Below are 24,639 nucleotides of genomic sequence, written 5' to 3'. Positions count from 1 at the left end.
TCACCTAATCCGACGCAGCGCTGTCAAGGCCACTGGGTCTCGGTGGCAACCAAAAGGTAGGAGACATATCCGCGTACTCATATCCAAGACCCCTCGGCATGGAGTCACAGGCTGCCATGGGTCCCTCGGCCGAGGGTAGAACAGTCTTTCCACCTGCTAGCCACTTGGCCACTTGGACACTACGTGACAAAAGGTGAAAGTCTATAAATACTCCACTTCTCTCATTGAGAAGGGGATCCACAATCTAACCTAAAACTCACTATTCATCCGTATAAACTCCTTATCTCTCTACAATATATTTTGTCAAGTAACACACAACTTAATCCCTTTAAGTTTGCGACTTAAGCGTCGGAGTGAAAGACGGCTCGGTCTGTGCCGAGCCCTCGGTTTGTTCATCGTTTCGGGAGAGACCAGAAAGGAAGAGTCGAGACAAGGAAAGACATCATTTCACCAAGCTTACGTGGTAAACAAATCTGCTCTGGAATTACACCCGGAACAATTATATTTTGTATTGAATTATTAATTAGTATTAATATTTTAAATTATATTTTGTGCAAATAAATCCTTAATATCTACGCAGTATATCAAGTTATTATATATCCAATCGGGTGCAATATTTTAAAACTAGTCCATGGTATTTCCTTACCCTTAATAAAAACACAAAACGTTGAGGGCTTATCTCGTCCACTCGATCAAAAGACAGAAGTTGGCAAATTCCATTCCGAAATGTGAAAAGAGAAGAATAAAGAAGCGAGGAAAGTGAAAGAGTAGAATCAGCAGGCAGTCGATGGGGTATTGTATGGCGACAACATGGGCACATTCTGCGGCTGCAATTGGCAACAGCAGAAATGGAGTGACCCTGAATTCCAAGAAACGAGCAACTCCTGCTTGTGCTGCAATTGGCAATTTCCAGCACTTTTTTGGTGCTGTTAAAAAGGATTGGGAATTCTTAAAGAAGGGTTTTGTTAAAGGCGTTGATTCGGCGATTCAGCTGTTACCAACTACCCCGACTACTCGTACTACTAGTGTTGATGTTGATCACTTTGTTTGGCTTCGTCATCTGGAGGACCCTAATTTCACTACTTTTCAAACTCCCTCCTGGCCTCACCCTTCTTATCCAGGTTGCTTTTCCTTTTTACTTCTTGTCTACAACACTCTTCCTACTTCCATACCCTCCTTCCTTAGAGCAATAGCAATAGTAGAACTTTATATAAAGTTTTCACATGCCATGTCATAATACACCAACCCCAATTTTTAAGAATTTTTGTTCATAATAGAAGAACTTTATATAAAGTTCTTAGATGAAAAAATTTATAAAATGAATAATGTTAAACTAGATTAGACCCGTGCATTAAATGCGTGGGCTTTTAAAGTTTTTTTTATTTCTACTAAATTACATATATAATAGTGGTATCTCATTAGTTGTTCATTTTTCTCATCATTGCATTTTGCTTTGAGAAATAAAAAGTTGAAAAAGTTAATTAAAGAATTGAGTAGCATATTGAAATGTATTTTTGTAAATAATATTTTTTTATACCGCAAAACTAAAGATTCCAATTTATAAATTTTCTCAATTTTTTGTTTCGAAAAAATTAAAACGGTCTATAATTTTGTTTTGTAGATAATATGAGTCAAGTCATCCTAAAATAATAGAATCAGTCCAATATTTAGTAAATCATAGTTCGATACAATTTTTATATTAAAATATTTTAATTAAAAGAGTATAGATTAGAATTTAGTAAAAAAAATATAATTTGATGAAAAGATTAATTTTAATGAAAAGATAATAAGTTAATGAAATAAATTATTATAATTATTAGTTACCTTACTTAGTTAATGTATACGTAATTGTTATTAGTTACCTTATTCAGAAAGATGCTTTTTGGAGGGAAAATTTGTGAAGATGCCTATTCATTTAGTATATATAGGGGATAGGGGATGGTTCAACACATTTTACAGCTATATTTATTGGTTGTACATTTTTCCAATATTTATAAAGTTTGTTCTTATTTTAGAACTTGGTTCTTAAAAATAAGAACAACTTTTAAATGCAATAGGAGAGTGTTATGGCAACAAAAATTTAATTTGAAATGTCTCATTTTAAATTTAGCAAAGTGAAATAAAGATTTGAAATGAAGGGGGTTAGAGAGTGGATTTTAAATGAGTTTATTTTAGCCTTACTTGAATTTGGTAGGGATTTGGAAATCCAAATCTAATAAGTTTGCCAAAAATGTAAATTGATCCAAATCTGCATTTGAGAATACAATTTTTGTTCCCAAACACACCATAGAAGAACTTTTAAAATAAAGTTCTTGGTAACAACCCCAATGCTAAGAACTACTATTGCTATTGCTCTTATACAATTATGCTCATTTGTTTACCTGCCAATTATTTTATGACAAGTGGACAAATTAAGTGTGGAGGATCAAATTGTTTATTAAAAGCATTCTCAAAATAGAAAGGTAAACAATTGACCAAAATGGAATAAGTAAACAAATGACCGCCATGGAGAGTTCTATGAAGTGTTTGCCATTACAGTTTTAATATTCTCTCTGTAATTTATTCTGAGAATTCAAAAGAATGTCCTCATGATGAAATAAAAAAGATGAGGATCATGAGATTGAACAAAGTTGGAAAACTAGATGCCATACATAAAGGTGTTTGCACGAGACTGAAATTAAAATGCCTTTGGAGAATCAACTTACTGTTCCAATCCCATCCCTCTTTATAACAACAATGCCGGTGTCTATCCAAATGAGTCATATTATCAAACTAGATTGTATTGACATCAGACGTCTTTTTCCGCAGCACTCACTGGGATGGATCTGTTACTTGCTGATGTCCAAGCGTTGGCAGCTTATGCTAATTACTTTTACTCTATCTCCAAACTTTGGTCAAGGCCCCTTCCTGAGTTCTATGATGCACAACAAATCTCTGATTACTTCAATTGCAGGCCGCATCTTGTTGCCCTTAGATTTCTCGAGGTATCACCATATCTACAATTTATCAAGGACCACATATGCTTTAGATATATTTATATATTTATTTATAGGAGTTGGGACAATTAATTTGGCAGTGTGTAGATCAAAGAGGTTGGAAAAGCCTCAACTTTCATCACGTCAAGTAATAATGGAATTCATTTGTACTGGATTTATTTCCATATAATTTATAATGATCATAGTTGGGCATATGAAGGGAAGTCTCATTAAAGAGGAGTAACAGTAAATAGTGAGAGATGGAAATTATCATGACCCCACAAAACCAATTTTTTGGGTAAATAAGGTTATTGGACAAATTAATTGGACTTTTGGGGTTCATCTCAAACTATTTGGGGCCAATGAGTCCACGTCATCAATAATTTTTTTTTTTTTTTCCTGTTTTAAGGAGAAGCCGCTATGAACACTGGCTGCTTACCTTTTTTGTCATTTTTCTAAAACTTACAGAATGGTATGCAAAATAAGGACTAAAACCTCTGGAGACCCTAGCGGCTTACCCTCCTCTTCGCTCCTTTTGTAATACTTGCAGCGTGTTTGGAAAATAAAAACTACTAAAACGCTAGCAATCCCAGCGGCTTCATTTCGTCAATGTTTCTAAAAGTTAGAGGAAGTATGGCCAAATGACAAGAGTAAAACCGCTAGTGACCTTGGCCGCTTGTCCTAAAAACAAGAAAAATGAAATAATTGATGACGTGGACCCATTGGCTCCGAATAGTTTGAGATGAACCCCAAAAGTCCAATTAATTTGTTCAATAACCTCATTTGCCCAAAAAATTCCCACAAAACATCAAAACTTAGGTCAAATGAAAACCCACCATTTTTAAATATTGTTTCTGTGTCAAATCACTACCGTCCCTATCTATGTTACTCTGACACTTTACTTAGCTGCCGCGTGTCCGACACGTATCGACACTTCAGTTTAGATCAAAAAATTGAAAATGTCGGTACAAAATAGCCGTGTCCGACACTCCGACTCCGGCACGACACGGGCCGAAGAGTCGGGGTAACATAGGTTTCTATCATTGGCCATAGCTGTTTTTATTCTTTGTCAACTTTAATTTCTGCCTGTCGTGGTTGAAAATCTCCCAAAATCGTTTAATTTAGGGTTTCAAGCTCTTCTAAATACTGAGTTCCCAAAAAGACTCTCAATTCTCAAATAGCATGCTTCATCATTATCCATTGTAACACTGTCAGAAGTGTATGCTTTGTAATGTTAATCACATTAGCCCAAACATATTTGAAGATAATATGGTGTATAATATTTAATGCTACCTTCATTAGACGTATAGTATATTCCATGTCTGCGAAGAAAGAAATTTTTAGACTTGTAATACCATTCCTTGGCTTGTTTGGGATACAAACAGATTTTTTCTATTGTTGTAACATTTATTTTTTATCAACTTATTTCGAAGGTCATATGCTTCTTTTTGCCTTTTGGCCTTTACTAGCTCTGTGATATTATCTGTGTGTCTATGTTCAAGAGCACCGCTTGTTCTTTTTTTTTTTGCTTGAGTGGATTCGGTAGCTACGCAGCTGCTAAAAGTTTTTCGGGGATTGCTTATGAAACTGTTTCTTGCCAACTTGAAGCTACTATCAGTGCACTATGATGTAACAGTGATTTTATTTTATTTTCTTTATTTTTTTTGGAATAGATCCTCCCTTTTGATGGATCTTGTTCTCCTGCGCATAGTATAGGAAGCGCATAGTATAGGAACCACTCTTTAAGAGATTCAGTCTAGTTTGCTGAGACCGCCTCCCATAATGCAAATACAATTAGGTAACCGCCAGCAGGAAGTAGCCGTGAGCAGCTCATGGGTAATGTAGTTAGACAAGTACATGTCAATCACTATACAACCATGGTATTGAATATCGGATTGAGACGGACTTCAGAACAGGTCGTCATGGCGTTGCAGCGTACATGCGGTCCATATTGCCTCAAAATGGGTTAGAGATACCTTAAAAACCTTGATAACTCAGGTCACGATGTGGTGTCGAGATCAGGATTTACTACAATGCATACAACTACCCTTTCTAAAATTCTAAAGCCAAATTTTAATACATGTGACAAGAATTTGTTATGGTTTCAATGGGGCAATAGTAAGTTTTGATGGTTGATTGTAGCAAAGAGTTCTCTTCTAAAACTGAAGCATTGCACATTTGCGCGTTTAGAGATTTTGAGGGTTTCATTGTTGACTATTTGAGATAGTGGGATGATGTGGACATGTGGTTTGCTCGAAGTTTAATTTCTGTTGCGCTTGGACACAAGCGTTTTTTGTCCACGGCAAAGATTTGTCATCTGAAGACTGGCTTATTGCACGCCCGTAGCTTTTATAGAGTTTGTTATTGACTCCTGGAGTGCTTTGTTGAGATGTGGGTGTTCTATGGTTTGTTTTAATCCGTGAAGTTAATTTTATGTTGCAGTTGGTTGCAAGTTAGGTTTGATTTAAGAGGAATTATGTTGGATTTAAGAGGAATTATTGAACGATGAATCTCTTATGATTCTTTCAAGTTAACAACAGTGATTGAAGTATTCAAATTTTTCTGCTGGTGATCCTTTGTGGATTAGAGCAATGTCTGGTGCTGGGTATTTTCTTTGGTTTCTTGGTTGTATTCTTTTTTAATTTTGGAAAGTGTGGGAGTGCCGGTTATAGGGTTTGGATTAGTTGATTTACTCTATTGATCTATTGATTTTTGAAGAACAATAATTTCTACGTTATAGCGTCCTTTGAGTTTTGAAAGAAATTCCTGGTTGTCTAATAATGTGAATGCGTTCATAATCCTGGCGAAGTTCTTCTTTTTATCTTCTTTTCTAGAAAATAGAAAATAGTTTTGAAAGAATTCCTGGTTGTCTAATAATGTGAATACGTTCATACGATGCTATTTTATAGCGCTGTTCCCAAAGCTGTGTTGTGAATTAGATCCTACAGGAGTTCTTTATAACTTTCTTTACTTACTCTTGTTGAAGGTATTTTTCGCATTTTCTTCTGCTGCGATTAAACTTCATGCCTCAAGAATGAGAGGACTCGCCATCTCAGGGACTATTGTGGAGGAAACAGAGAACGCATCGCAATATGATTTTGGGAAGGTTCTTAAAGATTCTTTTTTAATTTTAGGCCCCACATTTATCAAAGGTTAGAAATACTCTTGAGCATGCTCACTATATTAATTCTTTTTTATTTCTTGCCAGGAGCTATGTTTCAAATGATGTTTACATGCATGCTAATTTTATGTGGTTAGTCACGTGACTTATTTTTCTTATGCAGTGGGCCAATCTCTCTCAACAAGGCCAGATATTATAGGCCCTGAGATCTCCAAGGTTAGATGAACTGTTATGTATGCTTTTCGTAGTATTGATATTCTGTATGTCCCTCTCTCCCTCCATTTGCTTTTATACATGATTCCTCCAAAGATAAACTTGCGTTCTGCTTCCCTCATAACTTTGCTGTGTACTGTAATTCCCAGAAAACTAATATCTTTCCTATACACTGTTTTTGAAAAACTCCTACTTTTTGTATTTAAAACTCATACTTTTCCTGAACATTCCTGCCAAATGTTAGTTTAGCCAAAATGAGCATTTTACAGCGAATGTCAACTTGGAATGATCTTTACTTCTTCTCAGTACTGTTTTTTTGGTAGAAGGGAAAGATAATTCATAATTAATATCCCAATTATTTATTTTGCGAAAAGTGACTCTTAGTAGGAGGTTTGGAAGATAAGATCAGAAAAAGGTAGGAGTATTTTTTATTTTCTTTAGTAAAAGAAATATACGAATGGCAGGAGTTATGAATTAATCCTTATTTCAATTTCGGTTTAACCATTGGAATGAGCAGTAACTCCATGTTTGAGCAAGACAACTTTTGACTTGAACCCATTGGTGCATGTTTAGATTACGGAGTTACTACTCAGTCCATCTTTCGCATACCCTGTGCTGTAATCAAGCATAGTATGCTCAATGATTCTGAATAAAGCAAGGGACAATCATTGTTAAGTGACACAACCTCTCATGACGATTATTTGGGTGCCTGTTTTGTGAGTACGGTTATCATTTGAGTATGCATAATTCAAGATGTATTGTTCATTGTTCTTTTCGCCTAATTGCCTATTGGTAAAAGCTGGTTGACCTTACACCTGCCTATGTCATCAATGTTTTCGTGTTTAAGATTTTGGTTAAGCGTTTCATGTGTTAATATCTTTTTTTTTTTTTTGTGAATTATGCATCTTCTTTTACTCAATTCCACATACCATTCTGTTATTTTCCTTCGTCTCCTTCGCAGCAACTGTAAAGTGTTTGAATTGTTGTTAGTTTATCTGACATATTTTATTCAGTACACAATGTGACTTTTTTCTGCAGTTAGATTTACTTATTATATTGCAGGCGCTGTCTGAGCTGCATGATCGAATCCCCCCTTTCCCAACAGCTGTTGCTATGAAGATCATTGAGGAAGAGTTGGGCACTCCTACGTCACGATTCTTCAGCTATATATCTGAAGAACCTGTAGCCGCAGCTTCCTTCGGTCAGGTACTTTTATTTTGTATATATTGGCTGCCTACTGTAGAAGGTGTGATATTTGATGAGGAGGAAGTGGCTTCCTGTTGGCGGGGAGTGTGAACACATACCTATACAGCTATACTAATGTACAATTTCTTTCACACACTTTGTTTGATTGAAAATATAATATCTTGGTGTGTAGAATCCTGAACACTATTTTGGAGAATAGGCTTTGCAAATTGCAAGACCCTTTTCAAATTCTTTTCCCCAATTTTAGGAGTATTGCATAATAATGCATGGTCTCACTTCCCGTGGAACTTCATAGCTACATTATTAACTCAGTGTCTTGAAATATATGTACGCAACATTACCACCGTATTTGAGAGGATGTTTTTGAGAGATCCTTGTTAAACTGACTACTTTTATTCTTAGCATTTCTTATGTCACATTGTTTTCATTTAACTCATCATAGGTTTACAGAGGAACAACATGTGATGGCTGTGCAGTTGCTATCAAAGTTCAGCGACCAAATTTACATCATCTGGTTGCCAGAGATATATACATTCTTCGCCTTGGGGTTTGTACAGATCCCTTTTTTTTGTATGATTATATTCTATGAGAGAATCTAAGTTTTACAATTTTAGGTTATTTCAGCTTGGCTTATTGCAAAAGATTGCCCGAAGAAAAAATGATATTCGCTTATACGCTGATGAACTTGGGAAGGGCTTAATGGGAGAATTAGACTATAGATTGGAAGCTGGAAATGCTTTACGATTCTTGGTATGGTTCAGTCCTTTTCTTTTTATGTTCCTTCTTTTTGGAGAGTACTTGGATACAGTTGGACAACTTCTATTTGTTATGTCTGCTTTTAATGTAGTTAAGTTCATAGGTTGGTTCTCTCTTTGCTAGTAAGGTATACAAAAGTTCTTGCCATCTAGTTTTGCAGTCAAAATCCGTCAAAATAACACTAAAATAGAGAGTTGGAGAAGAAAACTAAAGTTCGTTATTAAACTATTTGTGACACACTGGAATAGAGAGTTGGAGTAGAAAACTAAAGTTCATTATTAAACTATTTGTCATAGGAGAGGCTTCTTTATAAAGCTATCTTCTTTCTTAATTTTTTACTTCCATTCTCTGAATCTTTCACTGGAATACTGAATTGTACCCATTTCGTTAAACCCATATACCCTCATGTTTTCATCCTACCCCACCACCATACCCAGGACCCTCACCACCAGCCCTACCACCCTCCCTGCGAGACTCACCATCCCACTCCACCACCCCACCCTATCACCACCATATCCCATCACCTCTAAGGACGATTAGGATTGGGTTTGGACCATGGATGGTATGTGATGAAGCTTTAAATATAATTCAGTCATAAGGATATATGGCGTCGGCGTCGGGCTGATCGGAACTCTAAGGACGATTAGGATTGGGTTTCCAACTTTATTTAGTCATTAAATTCAGATTTTGATGGTTTTGAAAGTAACTAAACTATTCAAAACAACCAAAAGATCAAACAAATAAAATATCTAAACCAAGGCAAATAAGGGCAAACGAGACACTGAATCAACTAATTAGAAAGTTAAGGGTTTAGTGGGGCTGTCATGTTATGAAATCTAGGTCTCGGAAAAGGGAATTAATTATTAAATAGGCCAGTTAGGTAATTATCCTCAATTAGGGGATCAATAATTTATGGTCATTCAAACTACCAACTAGAGTACCAATTAATTCGTTTATACCCTTTCATTTTATTAACTTTAACAAGACGAGTCAGACAATTAAAATGAATTTAACCCCAGATTTCTTTCCCCGGCGTAATTGAGCTCAGTAATTGTCTTTACTCCCTCAATAACCAAATCAATAGGCCTCAAATTTCTTAAGTTGACAGATTATCAAAGACATTACACAGGACTATTTCAGGCAACTAGTTTTACAAGACTAATAGTTTAGTGATAATCAAACCTAATAGCTAGCAATTAATCAAGTTCTCACATCAAAGACACTACTTTTATACATTGACGCACTAATGCCCAATCCCTAACTAATTTCACTACCCCATGATGTTAACTCCACACGCAACAATATAAAATTTCTCCAAGTTCATGCTACTAAACATAAAGAATGATAAAGTTGAAAACTTTAAACTAAATAATAATTTAGGGAAATTCCACATAACCCACGAGTTTTTCGGTTTTCTAAGTTGTCCCCCCTCCTCCCCCAGTCTTTTTGAAATTATATAGTGTACCCCTGAACTCTGTGTTAGTCTATACCATGACCTTATTGATTGTTCATGCTAACTTTGTTTGTTAGTTGCTCTATTGAACCACCCATTAACCATTCCAATTACTGATTAATCTACTCATTTACCTATTAACCCGTGGAATTACCCATTAATCCATCCAATAGTCTATGAACCTATCTAATAATTCATGAAACCTTCATTATCATTTCATGTTCTATAAAGGAAGTGTTTAGAGTAGTTTGTGCTTGTGAAAGGTGATTTGTGATGCGTCTTATATAGGAGGGTGACACGACGTTAATAGGTGAGAATGGAGGATGAAGGGGGTTTGTTTCGGAAGGGAAAAGTTAATGGAGAGTTGAAGGAGGCCACGAAGCAGAAAAAGTATGAAGTTCAAGGGTACTCCATAGAATATGAAAAAGGTAGGGGTACAACATATAAAACCCGGGGTATAACATAGAATTTCCATTTAAATAAATAAGATCTTGAAATACATGATAAGAGAGAACCCTCTCACTTAGAATGAGTAGAGCAAAATGCCATTCATTCGCCTTCAAAAGAACACCAACCCTCAAAAGAACACCAACCCAGGTAAGAAAATGTCTAGAGTGCCCTCAATTAAAAGAAGACTTAAGGATCAAAATCTCGATTCTTCAATCATGGAAATAAGCAACACTTGAACCTGACTTGAGGGTTCAAGGGTATCTTTCATAGTATCCCAATATCGCTGTCTTTCATGTAGCCCACAAAACACGCCCATTCAAAAGATCACTGTAATTGTATTTTACCGCATTTGAGGCGATATTGGCCGCGAGAGATTAGAATGCAACATATGATATCACCACCGTGATTGTAATCAAGATTTAATGTTTCATTGAATATAAGAAATTTTTTGTTTGCAAATATTATGTTGCCTAGGTAAGTTTTTAGGGTTTGCATCATGATAAAAATTGCGATCTTCTACAGTATATCTCCTTTTTACTATTCATATGATTTCAGGAGGCTCATTCGTCTTTCCCATTTATCCATGTTCCGAAAGTTTTTCGGCACCTCACAAGAAAAAGAATATTGACTATGGATTGGGTGGTTGGCGAAAATCCAAATGACTTACTCTTGGTCTCAACTGGAGCTACATATGATGGCTATGCCGAGAGACAAAAGTTTGAAGCAAAACAACGTCTTCTTGATTTGGTGTGTTACTTTTGCTCTCAACACATTGATTTACAAATATTTTAAATACTGTCAAATCATGATACCATTATCCCCATTGGTGAGAATGTCTGCTGGAGTGATATGCGGAGGAACCTCTTTTGTGAAATAATCTTAGCGCAAACTGCAAATGGCATGACAAGCTAATTTTCTATTTCGTCCATCTATCTAGGTAAGCAAAGGAGTAGAAGCATCGCTTATCCAACTTCTTGAAACAGGATTCCTGCATGCCGATCCACACCCTGGGAACTTGCGTTACACAACTTCTGGACAGATAGGGTGCTGTTGATATTTATGAGTATTATTTTATTATGATTTTAAGTTGGTTCAAGTTTGTTGATCATCTATTGTGTCTTGACACGTTTCTATGATGTCTTTCTGTCTGCCATGCCAGGTTTTTAGACTTTGGTTTGATGTGCCAAATGGAAAGGAAACATCAGTTGGCAATGCTTGCATCAATAATACATATAGTAAATGGAGACTGGGCTTCTCTTGTCCAGGCTCTTTCTGAAATGGATGTTGTCGTACCTGGGACTAATACTCGTCTTGTGACAATGGTACTGGGACTGCTTCCCTCCATCTTAATTTCATGACAATCACAGTTTATTGCATCTTTTTTTATTAATTCGTATTTGAGAATATAAATGTGTGTTTGGTACTGTGGTAGGTATATTTGACTTGTAAGTACATGATTTGATGAATATCTAACTTTTTTTTGGACGGTCATTTCATTGAGCGGTCAGTGAACATTTGCTGTCTTGTCCATGTGTTCCCTCTATCCCTGCTATGTAGCCATAGCTATGGAAGTTCCGTCATTGATGTCAAATTAATTACTGTAGGCACTGTCACTTTGAAATCCAAGTTTTTTCTTCGACCAAGTATGGGCCAGAAGTTCGAGCCTATGTTTCTGTAAAGGAGAATGCACCCTAAGCCTGTCACTTTTTGTCTGACTTTTTTTAAGGAATTACCCTTCAGACTTGTTAGCCTCTCGGAACATTTGATTTCTGAACAGTTTGTCAACGTAGACTTTTTACATCGTCTGTGGCAGATAGGCGTTGCTTGGATTATAGAGTTCTTGAGCATTCTGAAGTCTTATTCTGAAAAAGGGCAAGGCGCACAGTGGAGATGGGGGCATGTCGCATGAAGCGAAGGCTTACGTCTCATTCGCATGAGGCGCTCCTTTGCAAACTATTTTTTTTTCAAAATAAATTATCATACAACAATACCTTTTTTCGGAATTTTAAGAGGGGGAACATGTAAGATATTGGTATTGAATTACTAGCAAAGGGAAGGGTGAGTGGGTGACATATAAAAATTAGAAGAAAGAATTGGGAAATTCGGATGTAAGTGAACATTCCTCATTGCGATTTTTGCAAAGGTGGCACCCAAGCTGACCATGTTGTTCTTACAAATGCTTGAAGACGCTCTTTTTAAGCTATGTTTGAAGCCATTTGGCTTTTTGTCTTAACTTTAAACCTTGATGATATGCTGGTAGTTAAGATAATGGTAGAAAACCAAAGAATAAGTCTCTAGAACATGAGTCATTACTACTTGTAGTGTTACTTATGGGTAACCAATTCTTATGTTTCTGAGACTCGGTTCAAAGGGTCGAACATGGGTTTGTAACCATGTGTAAAACTTGTCTCTTTTATGCAAAATTGTCAATTTTTTGGTCTAAGATGAAGTATCTGAATGTCATACCAATGTCCAAGTGTCAAGTGTCGAATATGGATCCGCAAGCTCCTATGAAAAGTCAAAGTAACATAGTCTGTATCTTCTCCGACCATCTATGTTTTTGTGACTTGGGTACGAGTGTGTCGGACGTGGGTATATATCTAAGTGTTGAACTAGGTCTAACTATTCTTTTTACACACCGGAACTTTGCTCTAAGATGAGGATACGGGTGCAGGGACACATCTTTAAAGCAAAAATACACTTCTAAACTTGAAATATTTCAAAAAACTAAAAGTATAATGGAAAGAAGTTTGACATATACAACTTTAAATCAATAGATATAATATTAAATGCTTTATGAACTCTCTTCCTCCACTTTTGGTGGTGCGAGACTCACTGGTGTAGCTCTCCTTAGAGAAGTGTAGACTAATAAGTATCGCATAGAGAGTCCATACCGATATCCATGTCGTGTCGTCGACACAGGTATGGTCCTAAAAGTGAAAAGTCGAAGTAACATAGCTGACCATTCCTGTTTTCCTCATAGGCATCTCTTAATGCTGATAATATTTTTTCATCTACTACGCAGTTTTACCGTCATATACGTTTAATGTTGTGCTTATTTGACAGGAACTGGAAAATTCTTTGGGAGAGGTAGAATTTAATGATGGAATTCCAGATGTCAAGTTCAGTAAGGTCTTTTATGATCACTTGTCGTCACCTTGATCATTTATTTACCATAAATTTTATTGCAAGAGTTGAGATAGGTTAATAAATATGTTGACATGTTGAAGACTAAATGATGACATCTCGCCGTCGAGCGGAAAATTTGTTCACCAAGACGGTTATTTTAAGAATATAGGGTGTAATTAATGTCATACTTGCATGTCTCGCTATTCCATGTCATGAGATGATCCATTTCTTTAGTCCTGGTGTCTCAGTGATTGGAAACAAGATCTGCCTCCTCGACTTTCTATTTCTCTTATATGGAGGGCATTATATCTGTATATCCCAAAATTCTCTGCTAAAAGATTAAAAAAGAACATCATCTAACGAGGATTCCTGCATTTGTATGCACTTTATGATATTATTAGTTCCTCTTCTGATTTCGAACGTGCGAGTAACGAATTCTGCCAAATCCTCTTAGAAGTTTGACTGTCTGCTTCAGACTTGTCGAAGCTTCATGACGAGTTATTTAAGCATTTTCCATGTCTCCCATGGAACTGAGAAAAAGGATCACATGGTTAGTTGCGTCGAGTTTGTAGATCTGAAATAAAAGGGGATTTTGGAAGGGTACATAAGAGCGAAGTGGAGAAATGATTGTGCCGTTTTCCATTAAAGTCTGATGTTTTATGGCATTATATCATAGGAGCAGGTATAAATTCCACTTTAATGGTTGGGACAGTCTTGGGGCATAAGTTTTAGATACCCTCAGAAGTTTGTGGCTTAAATTTCATTGCTTTCCTCTCTCTTGTTAGATACTTCCTCCATTCCAATCATTTCTATACATTTGTTGAATGCATGCGAATTATATTTTTTTAATCAAATGTATAGAATTGATTGGAATGGAGGGAGTATAAGATAGGAGACAGTGTAAGGATAATATTCTGGAAGGTTCACACACGATATAGGTGGCACTAGAGTGTGGGCACCGTTCCTAATACACGCAGTAGGTTTTGGCTCAATGTACCTTTCACCTATTTTTGGAGTATAACATTGATCTATCCTTGTGGATTAATAATTCTTTCAAGGACATTTTGCTCCTCCCGGCTGCCGCTATTCTCTTACCGCTTGAAATTATTTTCCCTTCTGAGGAGTGAGGACGTCTGATCAGGACAACTAGTTACCACCAACTTGTTAGGACCTTTTTCAATGAGGCTTCATAACTCATAAATGTGGTTGCTTCCATATGTTTTTTATGTTAAGTATTTCTTGCTACTGAACTTCAAAAATATTAAAAGTAGCAAGTTTCTAAATTGTGGCCTCATTATTTTCATTTGTTGTTTCTCACTCCGGTTTTCTATGTTTGGATGAAGGTCCTTGGAAAAATCTTGTCTGTGGCCCTGAAGTATCATTTTCGCATGCCCCCATACTACACACTCCTGCTGCGTTCTCTGGCTTCTCTGGAAGGTATAATATAACCAATTATCGTCCAACGTCATGTGGTAGATTTTGATTTACCTAGTTCCACAACGCTGTCTTTTTGTTCGGTTGTGCTATAATTTTGCTATAGTTATCGCCTTTGTACTTTTAAACAAGCTTACTAATGGCTCATATGCTCTTTGTGCTTTATTATAATCTGCATTGCTGTTCTGAACTCCAGTGTCAGGGTGGTTTCATGGGGTTACCGTAATTTTTCTCTCTTTAAGGTTAAGCACATAATTCTTGAATCTGAAAAGGTGTACAATATTCGAAGTGGTGCAATTATCTTTCCGAGGTCGGTTAGGGACCTATAATGGGTGAGTTATAGCTTACTAGTATATTGGTTTTTAAAGTATCTTATCATGTTAATCAAGATGATCTAGGACCCAAAAATAATTATGTTTTTAGTAGATTATTCTTTGAAAATGACTTGTGCATATTTAGTAGTGTTATTGAAACACAGACCTTATTAGTAGTTGCTGAAATTTTTTATACAGAACCATTAAAGGCACTAGGAATCTTGTGAAAGTCTTTGGAGATGGGGGAGTAGGTCGATTCCGAACCCAGGAGTCCAACCATATTGGCTTGTTCAATCCAATACCAAGGAAAAGGACCCCAAATGAGGAAGCTAACAAAAAAATACAAGTTAATAGAGTGGCAATGGCCCTAGAATGTAAGAGCTATAGAATTGCCACTTCAAGAAAGCCCAAGTAGTTAAAGGGCCAACGAAAAATTTGACATCTTTCAATTCAATATGAGCCCAAATTGTTTTTAAACTATTTTAGGGACTAACTTTGAATTACTCAACCTGTTTCTTTTGATAAAGTTTTGGGATTGGATGCAAGGAACAAATTTTTGCTTATTTTGGTATTCACAAAAGGCAAGATATCTCTAGTTCTAGAAATGTTTTCATAATAGAGGAGCTAATGTATTGTTGATTTGGGGAATTTACACATTATTCACTCGAAGATGGTTTGTATAATATGGAGCCAATGGAAATCATCTAAGTCCCTGAAGGATGCTTCACAGGTCAAGCCTAGAATGGATGCTCACTTTCCTTCATTAATGTATCAAACCAAAATAGCAGTGCCTATCATTTCATTGTGTTCTTCCCACTATTCAAAATATGTGAAGAGGATTTTAAAAATGGGAAGAAGATGAAGAAATGGACGTAGTACTATGTAATTAGGTTATAGTTTGGGTGAAACTCTATAAGATGCTTTATTAATAGTTAAATCTAAGCCTAGTCTCGTTACGTGTGTTGTGTTCTTTTCGCGCCTCTTTATAACTGCACCGGTTATAATTTTATAAGGTTTGCATATATTTTGAGCATATAAATTAAACACAAAAACTTTAGAGAGACGGTCTCTCAATAGCGTTATTGAGAGACCTCTCACATGATGAGGGGAAAGAGTTTTTTAATTTTTATTTTTCATGTTATGTCTCCCACTGATTTAGTGGGAGACGGTCTTTCAGGAGACCTACTGTAAATTAAATAAAACTGTGATCGTCATAGTCTCAAGTGCTACCACTGAGTTTTGATATATTGCCAATAGTACCTAATTTTAAACTTCCCATCCATGGTACTCTTGAGCTTTGGTTAAGTGCCCAACATGTCGTCGTTGACGACTCTTTACTTGTCGTAATGTCATACTATTTGAATCTTATTGTAAAATTAAGATACTTATTAAACACTGCAATTCTTTTTTGTTTTTGTGAAATACTCCGTAATACTTAAAAAAAATATTGTTTTTGGAATCAATCTAATTATTCCAAAACTAATTTCTCAAAATTGTGTCCACTTAGGATTGAAAAATACTAAACTTAAGACACGGGACGAACACACAATCGGTAACGTTGTATCTAGTGTAATACCACAAGAAAAAAACCATTCAAATATAGACACAACATTGGGAATGGTTGTTCTTCTTTACTCCTAATAGCGTGCCTAGGCACGCTATTTTTTTCCCTTTTCAATTCTTGCGATTGGATTTAGACGGTGTCACGTGTCTTAGATAAGGTGTACCCAATCCTACGTGGACACCAATTTGACAACTAAGTTTGAATCCGAACTAAGTCAATTTTTATTTTTTTTATTTTTTTGGCAATATTTCGGAAGAAGATTGATGACTTAAATTTAGCACGTTCCAAAATTAAATAAAATTATAAAAGGCTTTTAAAATATAAATAAGATTTACAAAAAAAGTAACGAAATCATCAAAATGTATACCTTATCCTATTTGATAAAATGAAAAATTATGAATAATATAAGAGTGCCAAAAAAGTTGTAAAGTATTTCCTTTAGCTTTTATAAATTGTAAAAAAAATGTATATACTATTCAGTATAAACTAGTTAAAGTGTTTATAAAATTGATAAAAAGAATTATTTGAAGTGTCAAGTTCTATAGTTTTGAAAATTTATAGATGGAAGTTTCTTCAAATAGGCACCAAGTCCAAAGCTCAAGGGTACTATATGGAAAGTTACATAAGGCACCATTAGCAAAATGTCATACCTCGAGTCCTCGAGTCCTCGAGTATCCTGAGTATTTCCCTAATGTTAAGTACTCCCTCCCACCCACTCTTTTCTTCCCATTTGAAGTGGGCATGGAGATTAAGGGTGGGAGTATAATATTGATAAAGATATGAGTGGAGTTTGGTAATTGGAGAGAGGTATGAATAATTAGGATTAAATATTAATAAAAGAGATGGGTGGGGTTTGGTTATTGGAGAGAGGTAGGAATAATTAGAATTAAATATTAATAAAGTATATAGTGGGGTTTGATGAGTGGAGAGAGGTAAGAGTATAATATTAATAAAAACTTTCTCAAAAAGGAAAAGGGAAGAAAACCTGAATAATCCATTTTAGGAAATAGGGAAGAAAAGAGTGGATGGGAGGGAGTATTAATTTATGGTGGTGGTTGTTGTTGTGGTTGTGGTGGTGGTGATAGTGGTGCTAGAGGGTAGGGGTATGGTATGGGGTATGGGAATTGGTATTGGTATTGAAGTGATGTGTTTGTGCATTGAAGTTGTGTTTTTGTGCTAGTGCTTGAATTGGAGAATGTCCTGTCCAGGGGATATGCTTTCAATTTCTTGCTCTCTTCTTTTCTAGTGTTATTCCTTATTGCGTTAAAGGATGCATTTAATGGTGGTAACTTGCTAACGTATGTAGTCTTTATGGTTGTCTCAGGTTTAGCAGTTGCTGCAGATGAAAATTTTAGGACTTTTGAAGCTGCTTACCCATATGTTGTGCGTAAATTGCTTACAGATAATTCTGACGCATCACAGAAAATTCTGCATTCGGTAAGTGCAATTAGTTAAAGTTAGAGTTTGCTCACATGGATAAAATTTTGATGCCGGGGTAAGTGGGGGTGTCAGTAATTTCTTCGTTCATGGTGGAGGATAATTGGATTTGAATTTCAAGTCTGCGTTTTCTTTCTTATTTACTAATGGATTTCCAGCGTATTTACTATATTGGTAGGAGAAAAACTTATTGCTTTTGTGATTATATGCGCATTCTATCTTCTCTTGTATGCTTATGTTGGGATAACTGTTCTAGGGTTAATGGAATTGGAAACAGAGAACAAAAAGAATAAAATGATGGCTGTGAACAGAAGATAAGGAGGGATGAAGGGAGGATCAGGGGTTTTTTTGGTGTTATAACTCCCATACATATGAGAATAATACATAACTCGGGGTAATTTATACCACCCGCTTTATCGGATAATTATTTGCCTATCTTCATCCTCTTTCTCTACCCACTACCACCACCCCAATTTTCCGTTGTACCCATTACTCGTCAATAAAAAACTTTAAATCCAAGCAAGCCGTTAAGCTAATAAAGTGGGTAGATGTCAATCTCCATCTAGACGTAAAAAGTTCTGTGAGACTCTTGCAAGATGACCGATTTGTGAATAATTGAGTAATGATTATGTTTTTCCTAACTTATTTAAAATCCATTGCCTGGGGTTCATTTTCTAAGCCACAAGTAGCTTCTTGGATACAACATGAAATAGGATATAGCCCGTTTAGTCCCAACAAAAATTTTGTCTGAAAAATGAATTGGGGCTGGCTAACATGACCATTTATGATGAAGCGTGCAACGATTCCATATTACCAAGAAATAAGTAGGTATACTGAAGCAACCACCTCTACCAAATTGTATCTCACCATTAAACATGCAACAATGAGTTACAAACATCAAAATGCTGTTCCATTCTTTAACCAAACAAATGACTAGTTGGACAAACGGTGCAACCTAGCAACATCAAGTCCTCATAAAGATGCCATAAGGTGATGGATACCGCCGAAACCTATGTAGAAAAACCCTTTTTTAATCATACCTTGATTACGGACCATGATACAGGATTTGAACGGTATCATACTAGCATCCATTAGACATTGACATTTGACACTTGTTGACGACAGAAAATCTGGAACTGTGTTCCTTGAGACATGACAACCCGTCAACTTTAATTTCTCCAAAAATATGCGCAGATATAGTATGGTCACATTTTATTTGAAATATTTTTATATACATTTACGAAAAGTTGTAACTATTGTATGTTTGTTTAAATTTTGGCTAAATTTGACATTGTTTATTATCGTAGTCAAATGAGGATAAGGGATTAGGGGCACCCCATGAAAATGTAGAGGCTAATTTTATTTATTTTGGCCTAATAATTGGACAAGATACACACAAAAGTTTTTCGTTTTCCGGTGTCCCAGATCCACATACATGGGTTCACCACTGTCTAAATGCGATGGAGGGAGTTTTATGCATGGTGTGAGAATCGAAACATGTTGTGCAATATTTATCTAGTGGATATCCTTCTATTTTATGAAACAAGAAGAGGACTGCTGCTGTTGCTTTTTCAAGTGAATTTATTGTGGTCCGTTGTTTTGTGCCTCCCTTTCTTTTGTCTACACTATGAAGGCCATTTATAAGAGTTTCTTGAACAACTGATGTTTTCTGCAGGTTCTTTTAGATAGAAAACGGGAGTTTCAATGGAAAAGGCTTGCTTTGTTCTTAAGAGTAGGTGCTGCAAGGTACGATTTGGTTTCTTACAGAGACTGTTATTTAAATAGGTATTTTTAATCAAAAAAATATTATTTTGCTACAAATTTGAGTACACTAGCTCCAGTAATCAGCGGAAAATGCAGAGCATGAGTCACATTTGAAGTATTAATAATGATCATTGACTTATACGCTTCGACGGAACCTAAGCTAGAACTAGTTTTTGTTATAAAATTTTGACATCACACTTTCGACAGTTGAGTACATTTTCCTGAAAATTCATATGGCAAACGAGAAGAGAGATGTAGGAGTGATGACAAGTAACTTTTCTTGAGGTGATTCAGTATTTTGGGAAAACACTCTGTCGAGTTTTTAAAAAAGGCCATAACATTTCAGGCTCTGTCATTCCTGGTAAACAAGTTTTCGATTTGGCTACTGTGGAAAATGGTTTTCCTTGCGTGGTTATTTTTGTGGGATTTTTTTTTTGTTTTTGCTGAAGATTTTCTGAATTAATTATTTCTTTCCCGTGTGGTTTGTTTTGGTTTTGGCGCATTTTATGAAACATATGCTTTTGGGTAAGGGGCACCTAACTCTTCCTTGTGCATTTCATCAAAGTGTCTTCAGCTCTTTTACGCCATTATCTTCCTCACATTATTCACTTACAATGTGTTAGAGCTTTCTAAAATCCGGAATGCTGTTGCATGAAATCCTATTTTGAAAATTAAAATTAGTTTGCAAAAAGCAGTTTCATATTTTGCATGAGACATGCACGCCTTTGCGTCGTACCTTTTGTTGCCTTAAGCCATCGTCGCTTCAATGTGCTCACGGAGACGTGTTGTATGAAATGAGTCAATGATAGACACTGTTATAGATCAATTACTATGTACGCTAGATAGTATGACTCTATTGCTAAACGTAGAATCCAGCTGGTGAAGCACCCTAGACTTTAACCCTCTAGAGGTAAAGGGTGAATACATATAACCTCCTCTGCATCAACTTGTAATCTACTCTTAGACTTTTAGTAGGATGTATATCCATGGCTAATGATGTCGTAATTTCTGCCATGGTATTAAATTTCAGTTTGAGACTTAATCTGGGAATCAGTCGCGGCCTGATTTTGGTAATTTTGCCACACGCCAATTTTTGCTGCCTTATATTGTGTATCCCTGTTATATGTGTCTGAGCTAAAAGCCCAGACTTAATGAAACTGTTCCCGCTACATTTTGTTCCTCAACTGAAGTATTCATCTGTTCCGTATCACTATGTGATTGAGTTTATAATTTGAAAGGGTTTGTGAGGTTATTGAAATTTGTTTGGCCAATATTTTCCACCAGGAAAAGCCTACGTGGGGTTGTGGCATCTGATGCTGCTGCTGATGCGGCATTGAGATCTTCGAGTGCCACTGCTGAAAATTTTGATGTCGCTGCTTTTGTCTTGCGCCTTTTACCTTCCAAGGATGGTGTAGTTCTTAGAAGACTATTGGTTGCAGCTGTAAGTGACTTGCCAGAAGTTACCTTTCCTTGTATTGCAGTTACATATGCTGTATGATTTAAAAAACACTATCACCACCACCACCACCACCAACTTTAATATTACCACTCAAAGAGTGTAGGGCCATTTGCTTATAAGATGAGAAAATACATCATCTTAATAATTTCATGATATTCTAGAAACTATGTAGGTGACTCAAAGACTTCTTTGTATGCCAGGGGCCCAGGGTGAAGTGGTCTTGATATGTTTGCAGAAGCAAAATAAGAACTTTGGTGAATTTGTAGTTTTTAATATGAAAAATGCAACGGGAAAAGTAATTTTGGGATATATTCAAACTTATCAACTTTTTGACACCTAAAATATGATTGGCCCTCAGCCGCCCTTGCCTAGACAATCGGAAATCTATAAAAACTAAATTTTTTTTGGTGATAAAAGCGCTCCATACAAATATTCTATTTGGCTCCATTTATTCTGATTTTGAGGAGTGTTCTTAGTGTACCCGAAAGCTTTATTATTTCTGAAAATAAATGTAATGGTTATAGTATGTCCTAAGATAGTTCTAAGATACTATTACATCAATAAACATCTCTTGTCAATATCGTCTGTTCTTACAAACAGGACGGTTCTTCGTTGGTGAGAGCCTTTTTATCAGATGAGGCTGCACCAGTTCGGCAACAGCTTTGCAGAGCTATTGCAGATGTCTTAAACCAGTGGATGCTTAGTGTTTATTTGAAGGGTATTTCTGTCACGTCATCTTCCCAGTCATTTGCCAGCACCCGCAACTATCAGTTACTCCTAAGAGACCGGCGGCTCAGAGTGGTGTTGGGAAAGATACTCAATGACGCAAGGCGAGATTGGTTGACTGTTCGATTCTATTGGGCGTCTGTTGTAATGTTGATCACTGCTTTTGCTATGGCTTTTCATCGCTCTATGGTATCTGCTTCTGAAGCTTATTTCAGTCGGATATCAATATCTCCTGTGCGAGTAATGGCTAGAAGCTAATACGCGTATTGGAAGTTTATTTCGACGTGAAAGTGAATTGTCATCTCAGAAAAAGGGAAGGGGAATTAAATGTTGCTGTTCAATTGTTCATAGTTGACCTGTACTTCGTACTGCATATGTTGACACAGTTGGTCAGTTTGAGAAGATTTGTAGTTCTAGGCCGAATTGTTACAAACATAATCTGAAGGTAGTTGAGTTAGCCAAATTATTAATGTGGTTGCTTTGTCATATACATAATTTTCATCAAGTTTACAAACGCTAGCTGCCTTCAAAAAAAATCTCTTTCCCCTAAAACATAAATTCATTAAATTTCTCCCACATTCTTCAATTATAGATCTTAAATCTCGTATCTAACAAGTATAGAGTATTATCAATGGATTACATAATTTTTGGTAGATAAACTTTATGTAAATTTTGTTGTCTTCAATTAGGGTTAAAAATTTTCAATTAGGATTTTAGTTGGAAATGGGTGAAGGTGAGGAAGTGCCGTAGAAGTGGAATGTGCCATAAAATGACCACAATTTTTCTTTTTTGGACAATTGGAAAGAAAAAGTTAGTACAAGTACAAACTTTTAGCTTTCCCGGGAGGTTAAGATAGATTATGAGCCATGATATCGGAAACCAGAAACTTTAATGATGACATAAATACATGTAAATTCATTATTCATTATAGGAAAATGCTACGGTTACACCAGTAAGGATCATCTGTCCCACTTTTGTGTCCCATTGTGTGTGCCACTCCACTTACCTTTTGACACATCAGTAATGGTAAAATAAAATATTGCAACAAATATATAAACCTGTTGATGTGTTAGAAGGTAAGTGGTGTGGCACATACAATGGGACACCAAATAGGACAGATGATCCTCAATGCGGTTACACTCAGTGTATAGTATCTTCTATACACCATCAACCATAATTAGGAAGTATGATGACATGTTTGAGTGTTATTATGTGACCATTTTAGTTGTTATATGTAGGTATGTTTATGTGAGTTGAACATTAATTTAGTGTGATGAGATTAGTTTAATATGGTGACATCTATGCTTCTGTAATGGTGACATATCTGTTAATAGTAAAAAAACGTGACTATCTTTGTTAGCTGGGGTACCTATTTTAGAATGTGGTTGATTGAAATGTGAAAGTATAAAAAAAATGGTAACAATAAGTATGCAGAATGATGACATACTTTATGGTTCTAAAAGTGCCGTCTAAGCTGTAATATGTACATTTGTTAAATGGTATGAACATTAGAGTAGTGTTATAAGTTTAGTTTAATATGGTGACATCTATGCTTTTGAAATGGTGACATGTATGTTAATAGTAAAAAAAAGGGATCATCTTTGTTAGCTGAAGTACCTATTTTAGGATGTGGTTGACATGTATGTAAATAGTAAAAAAAGTGACTATTTTTGTTAGCTAGGGTACCTATTTTAGGACGTGGTTGATTGAATGTGACAACATAAAAAAATGGTAACAATAAGTAGGCAGAATGATGACATACTTTATAGTTCTAAATGTGACCATCTAAGCTGTAATATGTACATTTGTTTAATTGAGATGAACATTATAGTAGTGTTATAAGTTTAGTTTAATATGGTGACATCTATGCTCTGAAATGGTGACATGTCTGTTAATAGTAAAAAAAGTGATCATCTTTGTTAGCTGATGTACCTATTTTAAGATGTGGTTGATTGAATGTGAAAGCATAAAAAAATGGTAACAATAATTAGGCAAAATGATGACGTACTTTATAGTTCTAAATGTGACCATCTAAGCTGTAATATTTACATTTGTTTAATTGAGATGAACATTATAGTAGTGCTATAAGTTTAGTTTAATATGGTGACATCTATGCTTCTGAAATGGTGACATGTCTGTTAATAGTAAAAAAAAGTGACCATCTTTGTTAACTGAGATACCTCAGTGCACACTCCAACCTCCCCTGAGTCCCCTCCCTTACCACCAATCTTCAACATCTCCCTATCACTAACCTCCTTCAGCCACCCATCCAACCCTACAACAGCCACCAACACACCAATCACCGGCGACACACGCCGTCTCCCATCATCGACGACCTACACGCCTTCTTTCATCCCGAACTAATAACATCGAAGATATTAATACCGTAAATGGTTCGATTTGTTTTGTTTTAATAACGTCAATGATTCGATAAGATTGTTGGCAGGATGACGCCTTTGTGGTGGTTGTCACGACAATGGTGGCTTATGGAAACATGTGGTAGGCGGCGTGAATTGGTTGTGTACAGGCGATAGATTCAATCGGTTCTGCTATTTGTTGGAGGCGGTTGGTGCGGCGATGGGGGTGGGGGATTCACGTTAGTGGGCTAGTGGCCATATGCGTTCGTCAACGCCGATAA

The 24,639-nt window shown here is 36.1% G+C and overlaps 1 protein-coding gene across 1 annotated transcript; it reads left to right on the top strand.

Annotated features, from left to right (window-relative positions):
- The first annotated feature begins 596 nt into the window (after positions 1-596).
- On the top strand, positions 597-22,489 carry LOC141623759 (uncharacterized). The gene is made up of 16 exons (XM_074439915.1): positions 597-1,121; positions 2,809-2,984; positions 5,962-6,127; positions 6,260-6,312; positions 7,372-7,515; positions 7,958-8,062; positions 8,140-8,265; positions 10,730-10,921; positions 11,112-11,218; positions 11,334-11,496; positions 13,241-13,306; positions 14,647-14,740; positions 17,940-18,052; positions 19,728-19,798; positions 21,101-21,257; positions 21,876-22,489. The coding sequence occupies exons 1-16, from the start codon at positions 788-790 to the stop codon at positions 22,257-22,259; spliced, it is 2,451 nt and encodes an 816-aa protein (XP_074296016.1). The 5' UTR covers positions 597-787; the 3' UTR covers positions 22,260-22,489.
- The last annotated feature ends 2,150 nt before the right edge of the window (positions 22,490-24,639 follow it).

The sequence above is a fragment of the Silene latifolia genome, chromosome X (genome assembly GCF_048544455.1).
Source record: "Silene latifolia isolate original U9 population chromosome X, ASM4854445v1, whole genome shotgun sequence".
Classification (NCBI taxonomy): Eukaryota; Viridiplantae; Streptophyta; class Magnoliopsida; order Caryophyllales; family Caryophyllaceae; genus Silene; species Silene latifolia.
The sequence above is the reverse complement of the archived record's forward strand: the minus strand, read 5'-3'. Positions and strand labels throughout refer to the sequence as shown.